The sequence below is a fragment of the Lemur catta genome, chromosome 2 (assembly GCF_020740605.2).
Source record: "Lemur catta isolate mLemCat1 chromosome 2, mLemCat1.pri, whole genome shotgun sequence".
Lineage (NCBI taxonomy): Eukaryota > Metazoa > Chordata > Mammalia > Primates > Lemuridae > Lemur > Lemur catta.
Genome location: NC_059129.1, coordinates 138,752,145 through 138,774,260, shown reverse-complemented (window position 1 = coordinate 138,774,260; position 22,116 = coordinate 138,752,145). Strand labels below are relative to the sequence as shown.

The window sequence follows — 22,116 nt, the reverse complement described above, 5'->3', positions numbered from 1 at the left end:
ATAGATTTTAGTATCTATGAACAATATAATTAGAGCCCACTATTTTGTGCTAAAACTACAATTTGCATTTAATGATTTTCAAATCACAAAGACGACTTTTAAAATAATTGTGTTTATATAATGTTCTCGTTGCATGCTTGTGAATTTATAGCTTATTTCAGATCAGCTTATAATATTAATTAATGCTACTTTCATTTCCTCCTTTTTTCCCCAAAGCAAAGGTTTTGTGTGCTGCTTTTTTAAAAGCTTTCCAAAGAACAAAAAATTTTAAATAACTTTAGAGGATAAAAATAATCTCTCTGCCACTGCGTATTTGTTTTGCTCGGTTTCTAGCACTACAGGTTTTTTTAGTGTGGTTGTTTTTTTGTTTTTTGTTTTTTTGTGGTTTTTTTTGGCATGTTTTAACTTGGTAAAGATAAGTGTTGGCTTTGAAAATAGTTAAGAAATATTTTACCTTATCCAAAGCTTTATTTGAAATCTATGCATCAACCTTGCCATGATGCCCCAAACGGGCACCACCTACCCATTTTACTTACCCCTGTTTTCAAAACTCTGGCACCAGGTGGGTTCTCTAGCCCGGCCTTTCCATCTCTCTCTCACCTTTTAGCCCTCTCTCTAGCCTACTCAGGTTATAATTATCCACTCATTCTTTTTTACCACAAACACATAGTGAATCCTTACTCATGTGCCCAGCTCTGTTCCAGACGACAGGGATATGCTGGTAAATAAGATGTGATCCCTCTTCAAGTGACACATTTTACATTTACATTTAATTGTATATAATAAATCCTATAATGGAGAGAGGTACCAAATACAATAGTAACATAAGAATTTAAAAAGTCAATTCTGGGCTGGGTGCGGTGGCTCACGCCTGGAATCCTAGCACTCTGGGAGGCTGAGGCGGGAGGATCACTTGAGGTCAGGAGTTCGAGACCAGCCTGAGCAAGAGCAAGACTCTGTCTCTACTAAAAATAGAAAGAAATTAGCTGAGTGTGGTGGTGCATGCCTATAGTCACAGCTACTTGGGAGGCTGAGGCAGGAGAATCGCTTGAGCCCAAGAGTTTGAGGTTGCTGTGAGCTAGGATGACACCACAGCACTCTAGTCCAACGTGACAGAGCAAGACTCTGTCTAAATCAATCAATCAATTCTGCTTGGGAGATTGATGAACATTTGTGAGAGGATGGAATATTAGAACTGGACTCCCAGATAGAAAAAGAAGCATGGTGGAGCTGGGTGTGAGGGTCCAGGTGAAAGAAATAGTGTGACTTTGTTGCAGCCGTTCTTGGTCGAGACCTGCTGGTTGTCTTCATTTCTGCTTCCTCCGTCCTAAGTGGTGTAACCAAAAGTATTAAGGTGTAATGCTGCCATCAGCTATAACACTGTACTGCATTTTGAGTAGATAATTTGAGTTAGGTTTTCAATTCAAAAGGAATAATGAGCCACCTAAGATAGAAAGTCATTAGGGAGCTGTCTAGCTATATTTGGCTTTCCACATCTTTGAGTAGACCTAAATCTGCTCTGGAGGTCAAATACATCTCTTCGTATTTCTTAGTGCTTTCATTTTTATCTTGAGACTTGTTGTAAATAAGAAAAGCTCTTTGTTTGGTGTATTTTTGTTTTGGAGAGTTTCCCCCCACCCCTCAAAATTGATTTAGTTGTGGCTAAGGGGAAAAAACTGAAGAGGCAGCTATCATAGAGATTGTATTTCTGAAGAGGCTCAAACTCTAGGATGAAAATTGTAGACAGAAGCTATCTAGCTAAGAGTCTTCATGTCCTTGAATTTCATGTTCAAGAACACTTATCTTGGAAAATGACTTGACTGGTCACAGGAAGAAGGTGGGAACAGACATCAGGTTAAAACATTTGAAGTTATGTCTGGGATAAAAGAAGCAACAACTGTCAAAAGTTGATCCTTTTGAAAGGTTCTCTCTAAAATGCTGGCCACAATTAAATAAAGATGATCACTTTTAAAATTCCAGTTTTTAATTTGACAAATGGTTCCCGTAAATCTAGCCACCAGTGCATAGAGCCTTCATGTATCTGGTGCTCCTACAATTTCGTGTGTCATGGAGCTTGTGGCTCTCTACCATCTAAACAGGGTATCTAACCCCTCTAGTATGGCAAGTGAGTCAACACGGCCAGCAAGTCACCCTGAGACAGGACTGCAGGAACTCCACTAATTGCCACACTTCCCCACCTCTCACCAACTCCTCTGCTTACTGTTCCTCTCTTCTCGGACTACATTTCCATGGCAAAAGAATGAGAATAGCTTTTCAAGTCCTGAATATAAATTATTCATTTTGTCAGGATTCATTATTCTAAAACTGAAGGGTTTTTTGCTGACTGTGAGGGGGCTATGTGTACCAGGGAGCCCCGCTGGGGAGAGCATACTGCTCTCTTAGAACGCAAGGGAGAGCTTTTGACGAATCATTACACAGTTACAATTCTGTTTATAAGTGGGAAGAAAGTGCTGTTTGGGGGGCTTTTGTAGTTTATTGGGTTTATTAGGGTATACATTTCATCAGATATAAAGTTGACACTCCTCAGAAATTCGAAAAGAATTTAGTTCGTAAGAGTGCCCAGAGAACTGCAGTGGAGGTGAGGCATACCGATGCCATGTTGTACTAGGTAATATTTTATTTCCCTATTTCAATCAACAATCTGATTTGTACACTGGTTAAAAGTTTCCATTTTAAAAACATTTAAGAGATAGCTTCTTTTTAATAGAGGGTTACATCACCATCTTTCTACTTGGGAAGTCGTTTTTAATCAGGACTCACAATCACAGAGTTTCCTGTGGCATGAGAAAGGCTCAGCATCCTCCTCCAGTGGGATTTTAGATCAGAGCAACTCACAGCTGGCCCCTTCCCCTGCTGTCCAGCTCGGGCTGACTGCGGGCCGCGGCCAGGCGGGGCACACAGGCAGTGGACCCCCACCTCTCCCGTCACTCGGAAGCGATGCGGCGGGCTGCGGGGCGACACAGCGCACGCACCTGTTCTTCCCGGCCGGGTACGGCTCCCGAGTCTTAACCTTGTCTTCATCTCTAGTTCACAGAGGCATTTTCATTCGGCACACATACTAAAAATAGAAAATGAATAATTCCAGGGGTCTGGAAGTTGGGCTGTTAACCATGTCAAATGTTGATAAGAATCCAAGTTTGTAAAACCAACTCCAGGATTCACTTCCTAGTGAAGACAGCCTTTCGCCCTCAGACTGAGCACCTGCGAGGAGGATGCGCGGGGGGGGGGGGGGGGGGGGGGCGTGGCCTGCGCAGCCGCAGTGCAGCGCACCAGAAGCGTCCAACGGTCACCGATCACCGGCGATCTTGGCCTTTGCACGTTCTTGCCTGCAGTGTTTGTCCGTTATCTTCCTCCGCCTCTTGAGTGGCCATGAGCTGGGCTGTGGCAGTTCTGCGGGTCAGCAGGGGAGTGAGCTCTGCGGGAGCAGGTTTCCCGTGCCCGGGGATGGCTCTGAGTCCCCGTGGCACAGCACAGGTGCCGCTCAGGGGCGCCTGGCCCTGCACCCCCGCGGCCAAGATGGCGACTGTGAAGAGTGAACTGATGAAGAAGTTCACTTCAGAGGAGCCGGTTCGCCGCAACAAGGTCTCCATTGTAGGAACTGGGTCAGTTGGCATGGCCTGTGCTATCAGCATCCTACTAAAAGGCTTGAGTGATGAACTTGCCCTTGTAGACCTTGATGAAGGCAAGCTGAAGGGTGAGACGATGGATCTTCAACATGGCAGCCCTTTCATGAAAATGCCAAATATTGTTTGCAGCAAAGATTACCGTATCACTGCAGACTCCAACCTAGTGATTATCACAGCAGGAGCACGCCAAGAAAAGGGAGAAACGCGCCTAAATTTAGTCCAGAGAAATGTGACCATCTTCAAAGGAATGATTTCCAGTATTATCCAGTACAGCCCCCACTGCAAACTGATCGTTGTTTCCAATCCAGTGGATATCTTAACTTATGTAGCCTGGAAGTTGAGCACTTTTCCCAAAAACCGTGTTATTGGAAGTGGCTGTAATCTGGATACTGCTCGTTTTCGTTTTTTGATTGGGCAAAAGCTTGGTATCCACTCTGAAAGCTGTCACGGATGGGTCCTTGGAGAGCATGGAGACTCAAGTGTTCCTGTGTGGAGTGGAGTGAACATTGCTGGTGTCCCTTTGAAGGATCTGAATGCAGATATAGGAACTGATGAAGACCCTGAGCAATGGGGAAATGTCCACAAAGAAGTGATTGCCAGTGCCTATGAGATTATTAAAATGAAAGGTTATACTAATTGGGCCATTGGCCTATCTGTAGCTGATTTAACAGAAAGTATTTTGAAGAATCTGAGGAGAACACATCCAGTTTCCACCATAATTAAGGGCCTCTATGGAATAGATGAAGAAGTATTCCTCAGTGTTCCTTGTATCCTGGGAGAGAATGGTATTACCGACGTTATAAAAATAAAGCTGACCCCTGAAGAGGAGGCCCGTCTAAATAAGAGCGCAAAAACACTTTGGGAAATTCAGAAGGAGCTCAAACTTTAAACTATCATTCTGAAATTATTGAAGAAGAGAGAGTAGATATAGGATTGTATATGTCAAACTTTTGAATTAACTTGAATTCCTAAAAGATGGAAACGGAAAAATTGGTAGAGTGACTTCCCTGTTTATTTAGCATTTCAGATCTGGATGATACTTAACGTTTTTACAGTTCCTAAATAACTATATGAAAGAAGCTGTTTATGGTGTCTCTGATGTGCCAGTATTTGCCTTGTATGTATATGTAGTTGCCTTTTGCTCCCACCCCACCCCCCCGCAAAAAAAAAAAGCAGGTTGTAGGTGTTATGTTCTAGAAATTCTGATTCTTTTCATTAGATACATGTTAGTTCTTTCACTCTGGCTGACTTAATACCTAAGTTCATTTATGTACTCTATAAAAAGATGTAACCTTCTCTACGATGTAAAAATAAAAGTGTGTACACACAGAAGTGCTTTTTGTAATGGATCCATCTCGAGACTGCCTTCATTCCCTTGGGACAGCTTGTCAGCTACACCAGCGGTCCTTAAACCTTTTTAGTACTAGAGACCCATTTCATGGAAGACAATTTTTCAGCAGATGGAGAGGCAGAGTTCAGAGGGTGATGCGAGCAATGGGGAGCAGCTGTAAATACAGATAAAGCCATGAAGCTTTATTCACCTACTGCTTACCTCCTGTGTGCATGCCCCCCACCTAAGTTTCATGGAAGACAATTTTTCCATGGCATGGGGGGCAGATAGCAGGGTAGGGGGGCACGGAGCTCTGTGGCCCAGTCCCTAAGAGGCCACAGACTAGTACCAGTCCGTCAGCCAGGGGTTGGGGACGAGCTAGCCCATTAAAAAAACGTTATGAAGTGGGGGCTGTAGCTGCATGTAGGTCATGTACGTGTGTATGCATACCAGCGAAACAGGATCATTAGGTTAAGATATGAAAATAGTGATTGTAAGGTTTCTTTGAAGTAGCCGGCGTCAGAGAAAGAAAGACGAGCAGAGTAGAAAGGGATAAGTAAAGAGGCTTTATTGGAGCGCTCCCGGGTGGGGGTAACGAGTCCCTGAGAGAGAGGGACCCGGGCGAGCCTCAGGGGACCCACGGAGTGGTACCAGAGAGGCCGCGCCACCCAGAAGTCTGAGTGGCTTTATATAGGTTCCTAGGACTGGGGGATGGGAGTTTCTTCGGCCAGGAGATGTCGGTGCAAGGAGTGAAGAATTTCTTTGTTTCAGCTTTAGGGTGGGTATTCAGGAATAGGAGGGGCTTCTTCTTTTTTCATTAGGGAAGGGAGGGGTACCTGCCACCAGCCTTACATTCCGGCCTTTTAGTGATAATAGGGCGCCTTGGTCTTTCTGGCTACTTCCTGCTTTTGAGGGGCATAGTAGGGGCTTTGGGCCGGAGTCGGCTGGTGGAGGGGTGACTGGAAGGGGAGAGCAGGGATGAAGAAGCATCTGGTTTACTGTTACTCTGGATAATTCCTGCAGGCGGCATTGGAGAAACTGTAAAAGACAGGGGGCAAAGAGAAAGATTAGGCAAATGGTGACAATGGGTCCTATTAAGGGCGGCTAGTGGGGACTGTATCCATCTGAAGGAGGAAGTACTCTGCCCGTGGCGTGGCAGTTGTGTAGCTCTTTGCTCAGGGTGTCGAGTTTGTTTATGTTTTGTTCTATAAGCCTGACTCTTTGACGTAGTAGCAGCATTCCTCGAGGAGGAAAATGCAGATTCCTCCTTTTCCAGCCGTTAATAGGTCCAGGGCCCTCCGGTTTTGGAGAGCTACGTGAGCCAGAGAAGTCAGTTGTCTCTGCAGGGAAACTAGTGATGCGGACGTGGTTTCCAGGGATAGCTGTAGGCAATCTGCAAAGTCTTGGGCAGAAATGACACTGTGGCCCAGGGCGCCTCCCGCGAGCCCTGAGGCTGCGATGGAGGAGACCATGCTGAGACCCACCATGACTGGCAAGATGATAGCTCGTTTTGAGCAGGGTCCTGGGAGAAGCCACCCAAATTCAGACTCACCATGTAGAGTTAATTGAGGGACCACCATGACAGGGAAACAAGGACCCGGGGTGGATGTATTGACGTAGGGGGTAAGTGTTCCGTTGCACCAGGAGAACTGTCCCGGAGCAGAAGAGGTGGTCGTGGTCACAGTATGGTTAGTGAGACAGTGTCCATGAAGTTGTAGGTTGGGGTCAGTGAGGGTGGTGAGAAAGCACACGCGATCTGCATAAGGTTGGCCTGTGGGTTCAGGTTTCCGTAGGGGAACTCGAGTGAGTGGAGTGGAGCACGAGGGACCCGATGAGGGAGTCTTTTAGGGGTTAGAAAAGTTTAGGGGAACAGCGGCCAGTAGGCGGTCGTTGAAGGGAGGCACAGAGGAAACAGTGGGAGACATTAGAGATTATTTTGGAGGAGTTTAGGAAGGCGAGGGTATGTTGAATAATATTTAGCCAGGAGGTAAGAGGGAAATGTTTAGGGTGGGAGGAAAGTTGTCCTGCTAGAGTTTGTTCTGCTTCCAGAATATCGATAGATATTTGAACCTGTGTCTGGTGGGCCAGGACATATTCACGGCTGACATGAATAGTCGCTGAAGGATAATAGTCGCATATTTTTTAGTATACTTTGCCTGTGACTTTAATTTGCAACGCTGGTCTCAAGGGTAGAGGATATCCATGTGAGAGATATCTGAGTCGGTCTCTGGAGGCTGAGGCAGGTATCTGTCTGCGTGGGTCCGGAGAAGTTGCCTGAGAGGCAGAGACAATGGCATAGGCTGCCCAGCGTTTGCCGTCCTCACCTGTGACAGAGCTGCCATCAACAAAGAAAGTTAAGTCCCCTGTAGGGAGTGGCTTATCTGACAGATCAGGTCTAGGGGTAGTGGAGGCTTCAACCATTTCTGAGCAGGAGTGTGAGGACAGGGTTAGGCAGGGAATGGGGAGCAGAGTGGCAGGGTTTAGAGTTGGGGATTGAGATAAAGTAATGGTGGGATTTTCAATAAACAAGAGATGGAATTCCTGTAGTCTAGACGGAATGAGGAGGGCTAAAGAGCGGTGAGTTAGAAGGTCCTGTAAATGGTGGGTGGAGAAGACATGTAAGTTCTGTCCCAGGGAGAGTTTCAGGGCCTCCCTGGTGAGAGTAGTGGCCGCTGCTAAGGCGCGGAGACAGGGTGGCCAGCCACGGACCGTAGTGTCCAGCTGTTTGGATAAATAGGCCACTGGGGTGCACATGGGAGTAGGTCCCAGAGGTTGGGTGAGGACGCCGAGGGCCAGGCCCTGGCGCTCATCCGTGTAGAGGTTAAAGGGTTTTTCAGGATGAGGGAGTCTTAGAGGGGGTGCTTGTAGGAGAGACGCTAAGTTTTAGGAATGCGCGGCAGACAGCCTGAGGGTTTAAGAGAGGGCCAGCAGAGGCATCACGTGCTGCCTCATCGAGGGGTTTGGCAAGGAGAGAAAAGTTGGAGATCCAGTGTCGGAAGAAACCAACAAACCAGAGGAAGGACAGAATTTGTTTAGCAGTGGTGGGAGGCTGGAGGTCGCGAAGAGCCTGCTGGTGAACAACAGTGAGATGTCGGGAAGTGGGGGTGAGACTAAGTCCAAGGTATGTGACAGCAGGCTTAGACAGCTTAACTTTGGAGGGGGCCTGTCATTGACATAGTAGTAGCATTTCTCCTGAAGGAAGATGTAGGTCCCTCCTTTTTTGGCTGTCAGTAGATTTAGCATTAAAACACTTTTGTGGTTTTATTAAGAGCAAACTGGTATTTTAAGAATACCTTGTGATTTTAACCAAACCTTTCTTTTTTTAATTATTAGCTGACTCAAGCATATATAAAATTCTTTTGTAAATTCCTTTTATGAACTTCATCATAACCTATACAGACCATCTACGACATACTTGGGCTTTCTTTTTTGTCCTAAATTTCCTCTTTTTCAAATAACCAGCCATTCTGTTCCAGGACAAAAAGTCACTACACAAGATCCTTCTCCACACAAATTATTCTCTTGCTGATTATTTTTAACAAAAATACATTTCCATGTTCATAGCCTTTCTACATCTCTTTTTTACCTTATTAGTTACCTTCTGTCTTGGTTTTATTTTTCCCTCCACATCTAGGCTTTGAATCAATTTTTAAACAACCTCTGAATTAAACAAAATTACACATATAATTTCTTTAATGTAAACTCGGGGGTCTACCAGTTCAGACAGGAGAGGGTATGTAGGGCTTGGTAAGGTGGGAGAGGCCGTGGGCGGAGCTGAGGAATCTGGAGAGAGAGAGAGAAAGAAGGGCGCAGGCCCCGGAGGAAAAGTGAAGGGTGGTGTCCAGCTTGGTTAATAAGTCCCTTCCCAATAGCAGAGCAGGACAGGAGGGCATGATAAGGAAGGAATGGGTGATGGGACAGTCATCTATCAGGCAGGTTAGGGGACCAGTGGTGGGGGGGTTGAGAGGGATTGCCGTCAATACCCATGACTGACATCTGGGAAGGATAAGTAGGGCCTGAAAAGGAAGGCAGGACAGAGTAGGTAGCCCCCGTGTCAACCATAAAGGACACTGCCTTACCCGCTACCTTGATTGCTACCCTGGGCTCGGCGAGGGTTATCGGGGTCACCGAGTCGAGGCCTCTTCAGTCTTCAGCAGCCAGACCCAAAGCTGCCATCGGCAGGTCTAGGGATGGAAGGACTGACCCTCTGGACTTCTGTCCTAAGGGGCAGTCACTTTTCCAGTGTCCCTCTTGACCACATGCCGGGCAAGGCGTGGTGGGTGGAAGTGGCTGCGGGCACCACTTGGCCCAGTGGCCTTCGTTACCGCGCTTGAAGCAGGTGCCTGGTGGAGCGCGGCTGGTTGCCTTAGACGAGGTCGATGGTTTCGCGAGTCCTGCCGGCCTCAGGGCTGCAACCAAGGCTCGGGCCTACCTTTGGGCCTCTGCCTGGTCATCTCGAGAATTGAACACTTTAAATGCCATGTTCACCAGGTCTCGGATGGGGGTCTGAGGGTCCTCCTCTGCCTTTTTGAGTTTCTTTCTGATGTCAGGGGAGGACTGAGTAATAAAGTGAGTTGCAAGGACAGTAGTCGCCGCAGGGGAGGTAGGATCTACACCTGTAGATTGGATAAGGGCATCTGTAAGGCGGCTGAGAAAGGCTGCAGGGTTTTTATCTGCCTGCTGAGTGATTTCTCTGAGCTTGTCATAATTTACAGCACGGTGGGCGGGGGCCTGGAGGCCGGCAAGGACACACTGCAACAGGTGGTCCCTCTGCTGCCCAGACATGCTCCTTTTTTATCAGTAGTAAGCGTAGAGGATAGTATAACAAAAATATCATACCAGGTAAGGGCATATGCCTGTGTCAGGTGACAGAACTCTTTGGTGTAGGCTGTAGGGTTAATAGAAAACGAACCTAGGCACTTTTCAATCTGAGAAAGGTCAGAAAGGGAGAAGGGAACATGTACGCATACAAGCCCCTCAGTGCCTGCCACCCCCCATAACGGACAGAGGAGGGGCTGGTCCGAGGGGTTTGGTGGGAGCAAGTGTGCTGGCTGACTGGAGACGGCCTCGGTGAGCACCTGGGCGGTGTGGGAGGATGGGCGGGCGCCTGTGGGTATGGTGGGGGTCGGGTGGGGGCAGGGCTGAGGGAGTCGGGTGGATCAGAGAAAGCAGAAGGGGCCTCTGTCCGGTGGAGAGTTAGAGGGAGAAGAGGCGGAGGGTGGGGGGGATCCAGCACAAGGAGGACCTGTGCAGGCTGGCAGGGCAGACAGAGAGAAGGACGGAGCGCAAACAGAAAAAGGCTTGGACATATGGGATCTCCGACCATTTGCCGTTCCTGCGACAAAAGTTATTAAGGTCTTGCAGAATACTGAAACTGAAAGTCCCATTTTCAGGCCATTGGGAGTCATTGTCCAATTTATACATTGGCCAGGCAGTATTACAGTAAAGAATGAGGCGCTTGGGCTGGATGCCTAAATCCAGGGCCTTCAGATTGGCCAGCAGACACCCCAGGGGCATCTCGTGGGGAATTTTGGTCACCCATGTCACCTCAACCCGGATGGGGAAACAGCCAGGAACAGTTTCCTGGAGGCAGCAAAAGTCTGGGGGGACGTCTCCCCCCGAGACTAGAGTGCCGGCACGGAAAGGGGTGAGAGGAATTCAGGCATCCCCGAATAGCCTCAGCCCCTGGAATGGGGGAGCCTCCGACGTGGGCCCACGGTTCGTGATACAGTGAGGGTTTAGGAGAAAGTAAAGATGCTTGTCTGACATTTACTTAAATGATAGTACTAGTAACTTAAAAAATGGGAAGCTGAGATTTAAAAATTCACATGAGCCTTCCTAATGAAAGCAAGTATTTAAATGAATAGTACGGTATGTTCGAAGACATTTCGTCTCAGGATCCATGTGGCTATCGACGGGCCTAGTCAAAGGTGAAAGAGGTCAGTATCTGTTCTCTAAACCAAGCCAGTCCTGCTTAGTTGGATTTTATCAAATAGACATAGGACAGTGATCCTGCCCCCAAAATGACCCTTTACCATACTGATTAGGGCTCGCATACTATTCTATTGAAAACATCTAGAAATGTTCTCATTTCCCACAGTGTCATATAATGAGACTAATTGATGTGCTGAGCTCCCTGAAAGGGGGAAGGGTGGTTGTTCTAGGTGGTTGTAAGAGTTTTTAGAGCTCAACTGCATGGAGTTCCTTCTCCCAGAGGATACCAGAGTCTGTGCTACAATCGCTGGAGTAAACGTCTAGGATTTAAAAGTCCCAAACAAGATGCATCCCCTAAACTTGGAAACAAGGTAAAGATTCAGCCTCAAATTTAAATAAATAAGCATCAACATAAAAAAAAAATAACTGACTCTCAAAATAACCACTCCAGGAAATGACTTGCATGTTGCTGATGAGTCCAGGGTGCTTCACGAACCTGACCAAAGAGATCTCCATGCTCAGAAAAGTGTGGCTGGCACCTGGATGATGGACAACACTGTAATGTGGTGCTGTAGTGCTGCTGAAATAATATCTTCGGAGCAGGACCATATGGATTAAAAACAATGGATCCAGGAGTGTTGTTACTAGTACTGTCTACTGTAAAATCATCCAGCTCCCTTAAATGAGTACTCCTCTCCCTCATGGGGCTGCACAACTTAGGTGGAGCCGGGAGCTCCAGGTGAACTGTGTTGACGCCGCATGTTAAGATCTCCCATCCACCTGCTCTGACTCTTGGATTCCAAGTCAACTTCTGCTGGTAAAACCCCTACATAGATTTTTTTTTTTTTTAAACATTGGTACGTAAGAACATTCTAGTTTATCTGCCATTCCTTGATTTATTCTTTATTAAACTCCTACTAAGTATCTTCTCTCTACCTTTTCTCTCTGGCTCTAAAATTTTAACTTTGAATGACCTAAATGTATTCATTGGCAGAAATCCCATCCTCATCTGCATCTTTATACATAAAAGCCAATGATGAATTCTCTTCCTCTGCTAGGGAATAAATATGGAGGGCTGACAGATTACGAGTAAAGTTTTATGTTACTTAGATAATAGATTTACACTTAGAAGAAGAAACTAGGTGTAGTTCATTAAATAGTTACCTATTTAACTATTTACTAGAGTAAATAGTTAAAGGTAACTATTTAAGGTAACTATTTAATAGGTAACTATTTAATAGAATATGGTCCTTATCTTTTATTGGTATTCCTTTGCTCTGTACTTATGAGCAGTGGAGTATTATCCAGTCAGGAAAGGTGCCATCTCTAATAGCTTTGGCTATTTTCTCCTTCTTTTAACATTTGATGACTTATTTTTTTCACCTTCTAGATGAAAGACTTTCGAAGTAAAATGCAATCAATATTTCCAACGATTCCCAAGAACTCCGAATCAGCTGTTGAGTGGGAAGAAGCATTGAAATCCAAATGAGATAAGTGTGGATGAATTCCAGAACAATTGTTACAGAAAGGGCGGTGCTGGAGACCATGGCAGCAAGGGACTGGGACTGACTTCTCCTCAGGAACATGGGCAGATTCTTGCCTGAACCCACGGGATGGACGGTGCTTGACCTCCTCATCAGAAAGTGTGTGATGTGTGCTGGCTGAGGGTAAAGTTTTCCCAGCATTTAGCAGCCTATTTAAAAATAGTAATTATAGGGATAACTTCCTTATGTGGAGAAGGTCCCAGAGGAAATGCTTCTGTTCATGACAGTTGAACCAAATTTCAGTTGAAACCCAAGTTTTGTCCCTAAAAAAAAGTTTATAAAGATTTTCTATCATACTTTTATTGTAAACAGACTCCCTAATAGCAATGTGTCTAATTGAGAGTTTCAGGAGCCTTTCTTGTCAGTGTATGACCATCAGAATTTGGAAGACTTGTTCCTGGTAGCCAGACTCCAAAGTGAGTTAACGGTTAAGTCCTGCAGGGCATGAAACGGATGTAGCCCTGTCTTCCTGGACGCAGTCTGGGGTTCCCAGCTAGTGCACACATGCTGGTTATCTACCTGATGGCCTCACTTGGAGGCCCTATAAATTCTTAGGACAAAAAGCCAGTAATGGATTATGATAATTTAAAAAGGTATAGTTGGACTAAAAAATAATGAGGATGCTAACAAAGGTATAAAATATACTTTTTTGAGAAGTTGGTCTGGATCCCTGAGCACTGACTGACAACTTGTAGTTTTGTCTCAGTTGTCAAAGTAAAAACAGCCCAGTTCACCTATATTCACCTGAGTACTGAGTCTCAATAGTATTTGGCCCCAGCCCTCTAATGAAGCTGATATGATAAATTCTTACATACACACCCAACCCTCCTGTCCTCCATGATCTCTTACAGAAAACATATGGGGAATAATGTCTACATGCAGTTATTTTTACTGGAGATTAAAATTTTTTAAAGAAGAGAAATACTTTAATACGTCAATATGTCCAGAAAAGTAACCTCTAGCTGATTATCAGTCGTGCAATTTCTTTATAAAGGCTCTAATTACTCAGCAATCAAGTTTAATAAAGTACATTTGAAATTTAATTATTATAATGAAACATTTTATTCTAAGGGAAATTTTTAAATGAAATGTCAAGTACATAATGTAACATTTTTCTTTAGACCATGTTACCCTGTTAAAATTGCCATATTGTTAATTAAACAGGTGTAATAGGTATCTGGGATTCATGTGTAACCTGTTAAAAATCCAAGAATAAAAGGAAAGGATTGTGAAACTTATCAGCATATGTGGAGTAGAAAACATCTTCTCCCCAGTCTTTCATTTCTAACTAAATCTTCTCTAAGAAAAGATTTTGATGACCAAGTACAGTGGCTCATGCCTGTAATACTAGCACTTTGGGAGACCAAGGCAGGAGGATTGCTTGAGGCCAGGAGTTTGAGACCAGCTTGAGCAAGAGCGAAACCCAGTCTACAAAAATAGAAAAATTAGCCAGGCATGGTGGCACGTACCTGTAGTCCCAGCTACTCGGGAGGCTGGGACAGGAGGATCTCTTGAGCCCAGGACTTTGCAGTTACAGTGAGCTATGATGATGCCACTGCACTCTAGCCTGGGTGCCAGAGCAAGACCCTGTTTCAAAAGAAAAAAGAAAAGATTTTGAAAAAAAATGAAGGAAAGGCAGGAGCCAAACTGAACTAGTTTTTGTCTACATTATTAATCCGAGTCTACGTTCCCCTTGATGGAATGGGCACCACCTGACCCTTTTGTGCTTCATAAACTTGACACTCACACTTATGTAAGATGGGCCTCAGGCTCTGTTACGCTGTCAGCAAATTACTTGTCTGACATGGAAAAAAAGTCAGCTATTTACAGCTAGAATCTGGATTTTTATTTTTCTTAGATGGAGAATGCCTGATGAGTTTTAAAAGACCTCCACTGGGTAGGAGAAGATGAGAATTTCTAGCTTGTCTGGAGTGATAAAAGGAGAAATCGTTACTAACTGTAATTCTATTTAATAGGTTCTCGCCTTGTGAGCTCCTTGAGTGTAGCAACTTCCTCTCAGGGCCCTGTAAACGGTGTCAGCTCCTGCTGCAGGCCTGCCGGGCACTGGGCTGGTGGCAGCCAGGCCCTAGGAGGGAGCCAGGAGCTGTGGTAGGTGCACTGTGTTCCCACAGGGCTTGTGTGGAGGAGGCCTGAATGAACGTTGCTGAAGGAATAAGTGTCTGAATACTTAATTGGGCGGCGTGCCTAATGTCTACCTCCTTCCTTATACGATACTTCTGTTGTCCTTGACCGATGGCAGGGGGACTTCCTAAGAATGACCGTGCATCAGGTTGACAGGGACAGAATCCCTAGCATAGGCACTGAGCATAGGCTCTGATTGCATTTTAAAAGCAACAACGAGAATTTTAAAAGAAAACAAGCAGTATGACTCAATGGTGTTTTCCACAGTCAGAACTCAGATATCAGAAGATTTAGTCATTTGTCTATTCCTTTTATACCAGAGGCATATTGTTAAATTGGTTAATGGAAAGGAAAAATGTTTAACAGATAATGTTATTCTTTATGTGAAGTACCATCTGTGTATTGAGTTCGGAATGTCCCTGGATATGGAAGAGAGGAAACATTATGGAATTTCAAGTTTGCCTTCTTTGCTGTCTTTATCTTGGGTAGAGTATGACAAACATAATCACATTTATCTCCTGGAGCATAAAGAGTTTTAATCACCCTATTAACCAGGATGACATTTTTCACAGACTTAAAAAGGAACAGAACAGACATTATCTCCCCATAAGCGATCCATTTCATGGCGGCTGAGCACTAGAAATGCTTTAAAGGATGGATAACACCAGCCATTTCCATTTCCTGTCTAAGCCAACATTGAGGAGGCTTTTGGTAAGGATGTTGCTTCCACTGGGTGAGTGTTAAGCTTTACGTTTAGAATCTCAGTGCCCAAAAGAGCTCTTAGAGAAAGCAATATAGAGAAACATAGTGGGCAGAGAGGGCGGCTTCCAAACCTCAGGACTCATTTAGGAAAAACTATGGATCCTGGTAAGTTATTGCTGCCCTACACAAAGGAATTCATGGGCTGCTCTTATTGTCAGTCAAGAAAAAGTGGTTTCAGAACAACCTGAGAATGGAAAGTAGGGGGATGGGAACTGCCCCACAAGATGCCTACTGGCCTATTCCTAGAAGGAGCATGGACGGGTCAGTGATATGGAGAGTGGCGGCTGCCAAGGCCCTGCGGAGCCCAGAGGGGGCCGTGGTGATCCACAACCACCATCCTCGTTCCAACGCGCTCACACAGGCCAGCGCTGAAAAACACACTTCTTAGCCTGTTTAGTCAAAAGGTGGCACTTAATCATCTCGCCTGTTATACATTTTGTTTAGTTTCATGGATAGTGTGGGACTAAACTTGCAAATTAATCATTGCAACCTAAGGGGAAAATAGAAGAAATGAATGGGGGAGGGGGCAGCCCATGGGGACAAAAGTAATTAAAATCCATTGAATTTAGCTTTTTCATTTGGGACAAAATTTAATCTCTCCTAGGTTTGGTTCAGGGAGAATGTTGTATATTTTCACCTCATTTTCATGTATCATATTTAAAACAAATAGTTAAGTACAAGTGAAAATCAGCTAGGTGAAATATAAATGCATTTCATCAAATGGTTAAATTTTCCATGAAAATTAGTAAAATACATATTTTTATAGTATTTTATCATGTTCATGGAGGCGTTTTTCCTTTCTGCCAAGAGTCATCGAATGGGTCTTGGTTGGTGGTGTCAGGATTATTTGTCCAAGGCTGCAATTTTGTGAGCACAGAAGAGGAAGACAAGCATTTCCCTTGATGTGACTCTATAAAAATGCGTGAGATTTGCCTGACGGCAGATAACTCATTTTTGAAGAAAATTAGAATCCCAGTTACCAATAACCACGTATAGTTTCAACTTTCCAGCCCAAGTATTAGTGAGGTGATTTAGGACTTTAATTTATATTTCTTATATAAGCTGCATCAGGTCCTTTGCCTCATTACCATTTGATGAGGCATGATCACTTATTTAAAAAAAACAATGGTTAAAAAATAGGTCAGAGAGTATATAAATGCACATAAAGACATAGGCCAATCTTAATGGACTCTTCTAAGAAACTAAATCAGGCAAACGGAGAAAGCTTAGCATGTTCACAACACCTCTTACCTGCTCATCTGAAAATGCTCCAAAACTTCATTTTCGCACTGCCGCTGACAACCCAGGCTGGCTGGGGTTTCCGGGTTTGCAGCCTGGCAAGTGACACTCCATAGAAGACAGCCAGGTGATGTCCGAAACTCAGAGGCCCCAGTCTCCGGCTCTCCAGCATGCAGGCACTGCCTTAAAAGAGCAAATTGACAAAACTGAGTTTATAAAAGAAAGCTTGAATTTGACAGTCCTTACAGTGTTGTGCCAAACCCCACAGTTTGCCCCTTTGCTCTGTGAAGCTGGGTGATGGGAGCGTGTTTGTTCTATTTTATCGCTGCTGGCTGTCTTCCCCACCCACCCACCCCTCTGGCAGGGCTGAATCTCCGCTTCCGACTCTGAGCAGAGCCCACAGGGCAGACCCCGTGGGGCCTGGGGCAGGGTCACCAGCAGGGGCGCCGGCCCTGCAGCCACCACCTGTCCTGCAGCTGTCCCTCTCCCTTCAGTCCACGGTGGCCGCGGCTGCTCAGAGATCCTTCCTGCAGTCAGGATAGAGGTTACAAAGCTAAGAAATTCTAGTGTAGTAAATCTCATGAAAACTAAAATAAGACCTCTTGTCAAAAGATAAGAATGATTGAGGAAAACCTTTGCTCTCAGCTTGCTCCTGGGCCAGCTCTGGTTCTCCTTTCAAAGACTTTTATAAAAACGATTGTAGTGAAGCATCTGTGAAGCAGCACATGATCAAGTCTCCCGACTCCCTGTTTCAGAGGGAGACTCTTTTATGCAGTAAGTGATGAGGGAGGCTCCACCCGCAGTGGCAAGTGCGCGTAGGTGCCGCACTCAGGTGTCTCCAGAGCTGGAGGTAAAAGAGCTCTTCAACCTGCCAAGATGTGGCTCCGTTCAACAAGTCAACCTGCATTCCAGTTTTCAGCGCCTTTCCAAATACCTCTCACTTGCAAAGATGTTCCCCAGGGAGTTGTCAAAATGTCAAGTGTCTGAGTTGGGGTGTAATCTACATTCTCTACAGAACGTTACCTTTAGCTTCTCAATATGCCAAATGTTACTGAAAGAGCGGGGAGTGAAGGGTGAGGTTAAAAGACACAGGGTTAGTCCAGGCACGGTGGCTCACACCTGTAAGCTCAGCACTTTGGGAGGATCACTGAGGTCAGGAATTTGAGACCAGCCTGGTCAACATAGCAAGGCACTGTCTCTACAAAAAATAAAAATTAGCCAGGTGTGGTGGCACATGCTTGTTAGCCCTAGCTTCCGGGGAGGCTGAGGCAGCAGGATGGCTTGACTCCAGGAATTCAAGGCTGCAGTGAGCCAGGATCACACGACTACACTCCAGCCTGGGTGACAGAGTGAGACCCTGTCTCAACAAATAGATAGATAAATAAATAACAGAGGCTTAGGGGAGACCTTAGAGAAACATCGATGTCCCTGACAGGGAAGAGGGCATTCCTCCTTGAACTGTTTCTTCAGGTTCAGGCCCAGGCTCAGCATAAGCCCTTAGTAAACACAGGGAGGGAGGGAGCAAAGGAGGGGAGAGGAAAGGGGGCCACAGGATTCCTCCCTGGAAGGAGGATCCAAGTGTCCCAGCGGCTTTGTGAGACAGCCAGGTCCTGGTGAAAGTGACACTTGCCTTCTCACCCATGCTGACCACCTTTACTGCAACCACCAAAGCTCAAGAAAATGAAAATCACGTCAAAATGATGAAAAATTAGCTTCCAAGGCGGGTCCTGGGCTTTTGCAGCCATAGGCTGCGAGGGTGGGAGTTTCTAACTCTGAGTCCTATGACCAGATAGTTTAAAAATTAAAAATTAAAAACCATCTGGCAAAATCCTAATGTATTCACCAACTTCAGCAGGGAGAAATAAATGCATGGATCTGCAGTTCCATCCGTGATATTACTCAGAGTGGCCTTGTGTCTGACCAGGGAGAAGGTGGCAGTCTCATTGCCTAGGACCAGCCAGAGCCCTGGCCAGGCACCAGGGGCACGATGTGTGTGTGGGGGGGGGGGGGAGGGGGCATTCTCCCAGGCAGGAAAAAACTTCAAAAATCCTGGCACTTCTCACTCCATTTCCAAAACCTCACTCTCTTCCTGTATCAGCAGTGCCACCTTGAACTCAGGCTCCTTCCTCATCTCTGGGGGTGGAGAGTTTTATTTTGTAGCCAGAGAACCCAAGTGGAGGTCTTACTGAGGGTACCTAGGATTAGGCAGGCAGCTCAGGCCAGGGTCTCCGGTCAGAGTTACTCATCGAAGAAATTAGAAACCAACCCACCATCCGCTCCCCAGTGAACCTAATATGCCCTAGAAAGTCCAATAATTCTACCTAATCTGCCCAATTTGTGCCTATGATGTAAGCTTCAGCATTATGTCTTGCTGTTTCACTAGTCACTAAATCATTTTGAGCCGAGTGCCATCACATATTAATTACCCAGCCTGACAACCCCCAGGGCAGCTGGTTTTCCTGGGCTGTGAGGCCAGGAGGCAGCGGGAGTTATTAGAAAAGTTCGGGCTGCCAGGTTAATATCACCCCTTCCAGTATCAGTGTGTGACACCACACTCCGTGCCTGGGCTTTAAGTCCTGAAATTAAAAACAGTTCTCTCAAATACACGACAGGCTGAGAATCTTGTGGGCCCTGGGCCACCGTGGCCGGGTGCAATGACTTTATTCTCTGTGGCTCCAAACTTCTATATCACTGGCTCACAGTCATGCTCAGCAGCCCAAGAGCTACACCACCCCCAAGTCTGGGGCCAGGAGTCCAGTGACATGCTGTTCACTGGTCACATCCAGTGCCGGTCAGTGACAAGAAAGCCAAAGGGAGGCAGCTTCTTGAAGACAGCAGCGTCCCCAGGAAGGACAGGGGAGCCATCCCAGGAGCTATGTCGTGGTCCTCAGGAGGCACATAGTTGTGAGTGCCTGCCCTGGAAAACATTCCTAAAATGGTTTGGTGGCTTCCCGTGCACGTGGCAACAGCCACGCCCCTCCAACCAGGCAGCAGCACAGTGGCCAGCAGTTCCCTGAGCCGCCACCCCCTTCTCATCTTTGGTTCCTTGGATGCCAGAAGATGACACCACTCCCGGCGCTTGTTCTCAGTCTTTGGACCCCCGTGTACTCTCTCCGCCTCCCTCCCGTCCAGCAGTGCCTCCTCCACCTGCACAGAATGCACAGCAAAGCAGGCCGCGAATTTGATCCTATGCATAAGAAAAGGAAAGTTCGTGGTCCACTTACCACAGCCTGTGGAAGGAGGTTAAGGCAGGGGCTCGCAGCCCTTGGGTTTTTGATGACTTCTCGTGTTTCTCCAGGTGTCCCGCACCCCTGCTTCCAGAACCTTCATGTATTCTCCAGGGGCCCTTTAGGGGGGTCCTACCCCAGGCCCAGCCCAGCTCGCCCAAGAGGAGACTCGGAGGCAAAAGAACAGCATCTTGGCAGGTTAAATCAGCCTTGGCCTTTCCCCGCTTTCAGAGCAAGGGCGTGTTGATCAGTGATTTTGCAACGCCACGTGTCCAGTTAAACGTTGTTACCTCTTCTGCTGCTGTGCCAACAACCTGCCAGCCACACCGCTCCTTCCACAGAAGTGGTTGGTTTGTTCCCAACAGACAGCCCGCTCTGCGGAGCCTTGTGCTCTGGGATCCCGGGTGCCCGCGTGCTGCCCAGTGCCCTCCCTCAGCCAGGCGCAGCCTCCCTGGGCCTTGAGTGGTCATTCCCCAGACCTCGTCCATGTTCACGCCAGTTTTGAACAGTCTATTCCGCACTGTGGCATTTTCTCTGCAGCAAACACTCCTTTAGGTCAAACCTGCCGTTATAAACCTTTGAAAAATTCTTCACTATCAGGCAGCACCGTGTCACCAGGCAGTGTGCTCTGAAGGGGGTTTGCAGGCGCTGGTGGGTGCAGGGGTCGCTGAGTCCCTTCACTCCCTGCTCCCCTCAGCGGCTGCACCCGCCAGGCCTCCCAGCTGCGATGGTTGAGACTGCGTGTCAGCTTGCCTGGATTAGGAAATACCCAGAGAGCTGCTCAACCGTGATTTGGGCTGTTCTGTGAGGGCGTTTCCGGAGGAGACTGGCGCGAGTCTGAGTGCACTGAGTGGGGGACACCCACCATCAAATCTGCGGGGCCGGATAGAACAGAAACAGAGGAAAGGCGAATTGGTCCTTCTCTTTCTTGGAGCCTGGACTCTTCTCCTCTTGCCCTTGCACGTCAGAACTGCAGGCTTTCCAGCCTTTGGACGCCAACGCTTACACCAGCACTTCCCTGGGTCCTCAGGCCTTAAGACTCGGTCCTTGCGCCACGCTACAGCGTCCAGGGGCTCCAGCTCGCAGACGGCCCATTATGGGAGTTCTCAGCATCCGTAACTGCGAGCCAATTCCCCTAATAAGTCACCTCTCATGTATCTACCTATATATACTATTGACTCTCTCTCTCTAGAGAACCCTCACCGTTTCCCAACCTTAACCCCCAGCCAGGGCCCCCACCACCCAAAGGCGTACCACTTACAGTCAGGGTGGCTTTGGGAAGATGACCCCATGCAGGCCAACCGTCTTCATCTCTAGAACGAGTACAGGAATTCCCATGTCACCATACTGTGGGAGGGTTAAATGAGACAAGGTACACAGCGCTTAATGCAGCCCCCAGCTTATAAGACCGCCAGCCGGTATTGCCGGCGAACCGGCTTTGACGCTAGTCAGTCAGCACTGAGTGAACGCCAGGTGCACACGGTTTATCCCAGCAGGACAGGGTCCTCCCACGCCTGGGCCTCCACTCCTTGCCCACCCTTCACGTGTCACCCAGCAGGTGGGAGCCCTCTCGGGCCTGGGCTTCAGAGGACGCACCTGCTGGTGAGTTGGCCTCACGGACAGCTCCCACCTCCACCTGAACACATCCGAGCTCTCAGGGACCACTGGGCATCCAAGGGGGAACAGGGAACAGCTCAGATGCACCTGTGTTGGGGTGCACAGGTCCCATGGGTTCACACAACACCCCCATTACCCACAAACCTTAGCCCGAATCAGAATCAGCTGGAGCCAGTTAAAACACAGATTCCTGGCCCCACCCCAGAGCTTCCGGATCAGTCAGTCTGGGGAGGGGCCCGGGAATTTGCATTTCCCACAAATTCCCCTGGGGATTCTGATGCTCCTGGTTCAAGGACCACAGTATGAGAACCCCTGCCCTACTCTGTGGGTCTGATGACAGCAATGTCACAGGAATGCATCTTTGCTAACAGTTCACTTGTGCCACATTTATCCTTGCTGGGCTTCTGTGAATAGCTGCAGTAACGCCACTCCTGATTCTCACACGGCTGCAGCGACTGCGCTCACTGGGCTGGGAAGTACATCGGTCACCCTCCATGCTGCCTCCCCTCGTCGTCAGACTCGCTCTCCCAGGCAGCTCGGCAGAAGCCTTGCTGCTTCCACCCAGGCAGCCGGTGCCGAGAGAGCACTGGTCCGCTCCCTGCCCTCGTGGAGCAGCCGGGAGCAGGGCAGAAGCAAAGGGACACAACAACACGCAACCCCAGGCCAATTCAGGG

At 47.1% G+C, this 22,116-nt stretch overlaps 2 protein-coding genes and 1 long non-coding RNA gene across 4 annotated transcripts in view; 2 read left to right on the top strand and 1 right to left on the bottom strand.

Annotated features, from left to right (window-relative positions):
• The window catches only part of TMEM242 (transmembrane protein 242), a 32,467-nt gene extending 18,774 nt beyond the window's left edge, over nt 1-13,693 (top strand). The window contains exon 4 of the mRNA XM_045544630.1: nt 12,302-13,693. Coding sequence (XP_045400586.1) covers nt 12,302-12,400 — 99 coding nt within the window. The 3' untranslated portion in view covers nt 12,401-13,693. The remainder of the gene's footprint in view (nt 1-12,301) is intronic.
• Nucleotides 3,318-4,907, top strand: LDHAL6B (lactate dehydrogenase A like 6B). Its single transcript, XM_045544629.1, has one exon. The coding sequence runs from the start codon at nt 3,391-3,393 to the stop codon at nt 4,534-4,536; it is 1,146 nt and encodes a 381-aa protein (XP_045400585.1). The 5' UTR covers nt 3,318-3,390; the 3' UTR covers nt 4,537-4,907.
• A 310-nt stretch (nt 13,694-14,003) lies between the features above and the next one.
• On the bottom strand, nt 14,004-21,118 carry LOC123632258. Of its 2 annotated transcripts, none has more exons than XR_006733317.1 (3): nt 21,087-21,118; nt 16,611-16,781; nt 14,004-14,042 (listed from the first exon to the last, which is right to left on the bottom strand). It is a non-coding gene; the product is annotated as an uncharacterized LOC123632258 (long non-coding RNA). The 2 variants fall into 2 exon arrangements; XR_006733318.1 differs by lacking the exon at nt 21,087-21,118 and adding an exon at nt 19,823-20,763.
• Between the last annotated feature and the right edge of the window lie 998 nt (nt 21,119-22,116).

What these genes read in the sequence shown, in the direction of transcription:
- LDHAL6B (XM_045544629.1), top strand. Translation starts at nt 3,391, where the DNA reads ATGAGCTGGGCTGTGGCAGTTCTGCGGGTCAGCAGGGGAGTGAGCTCT.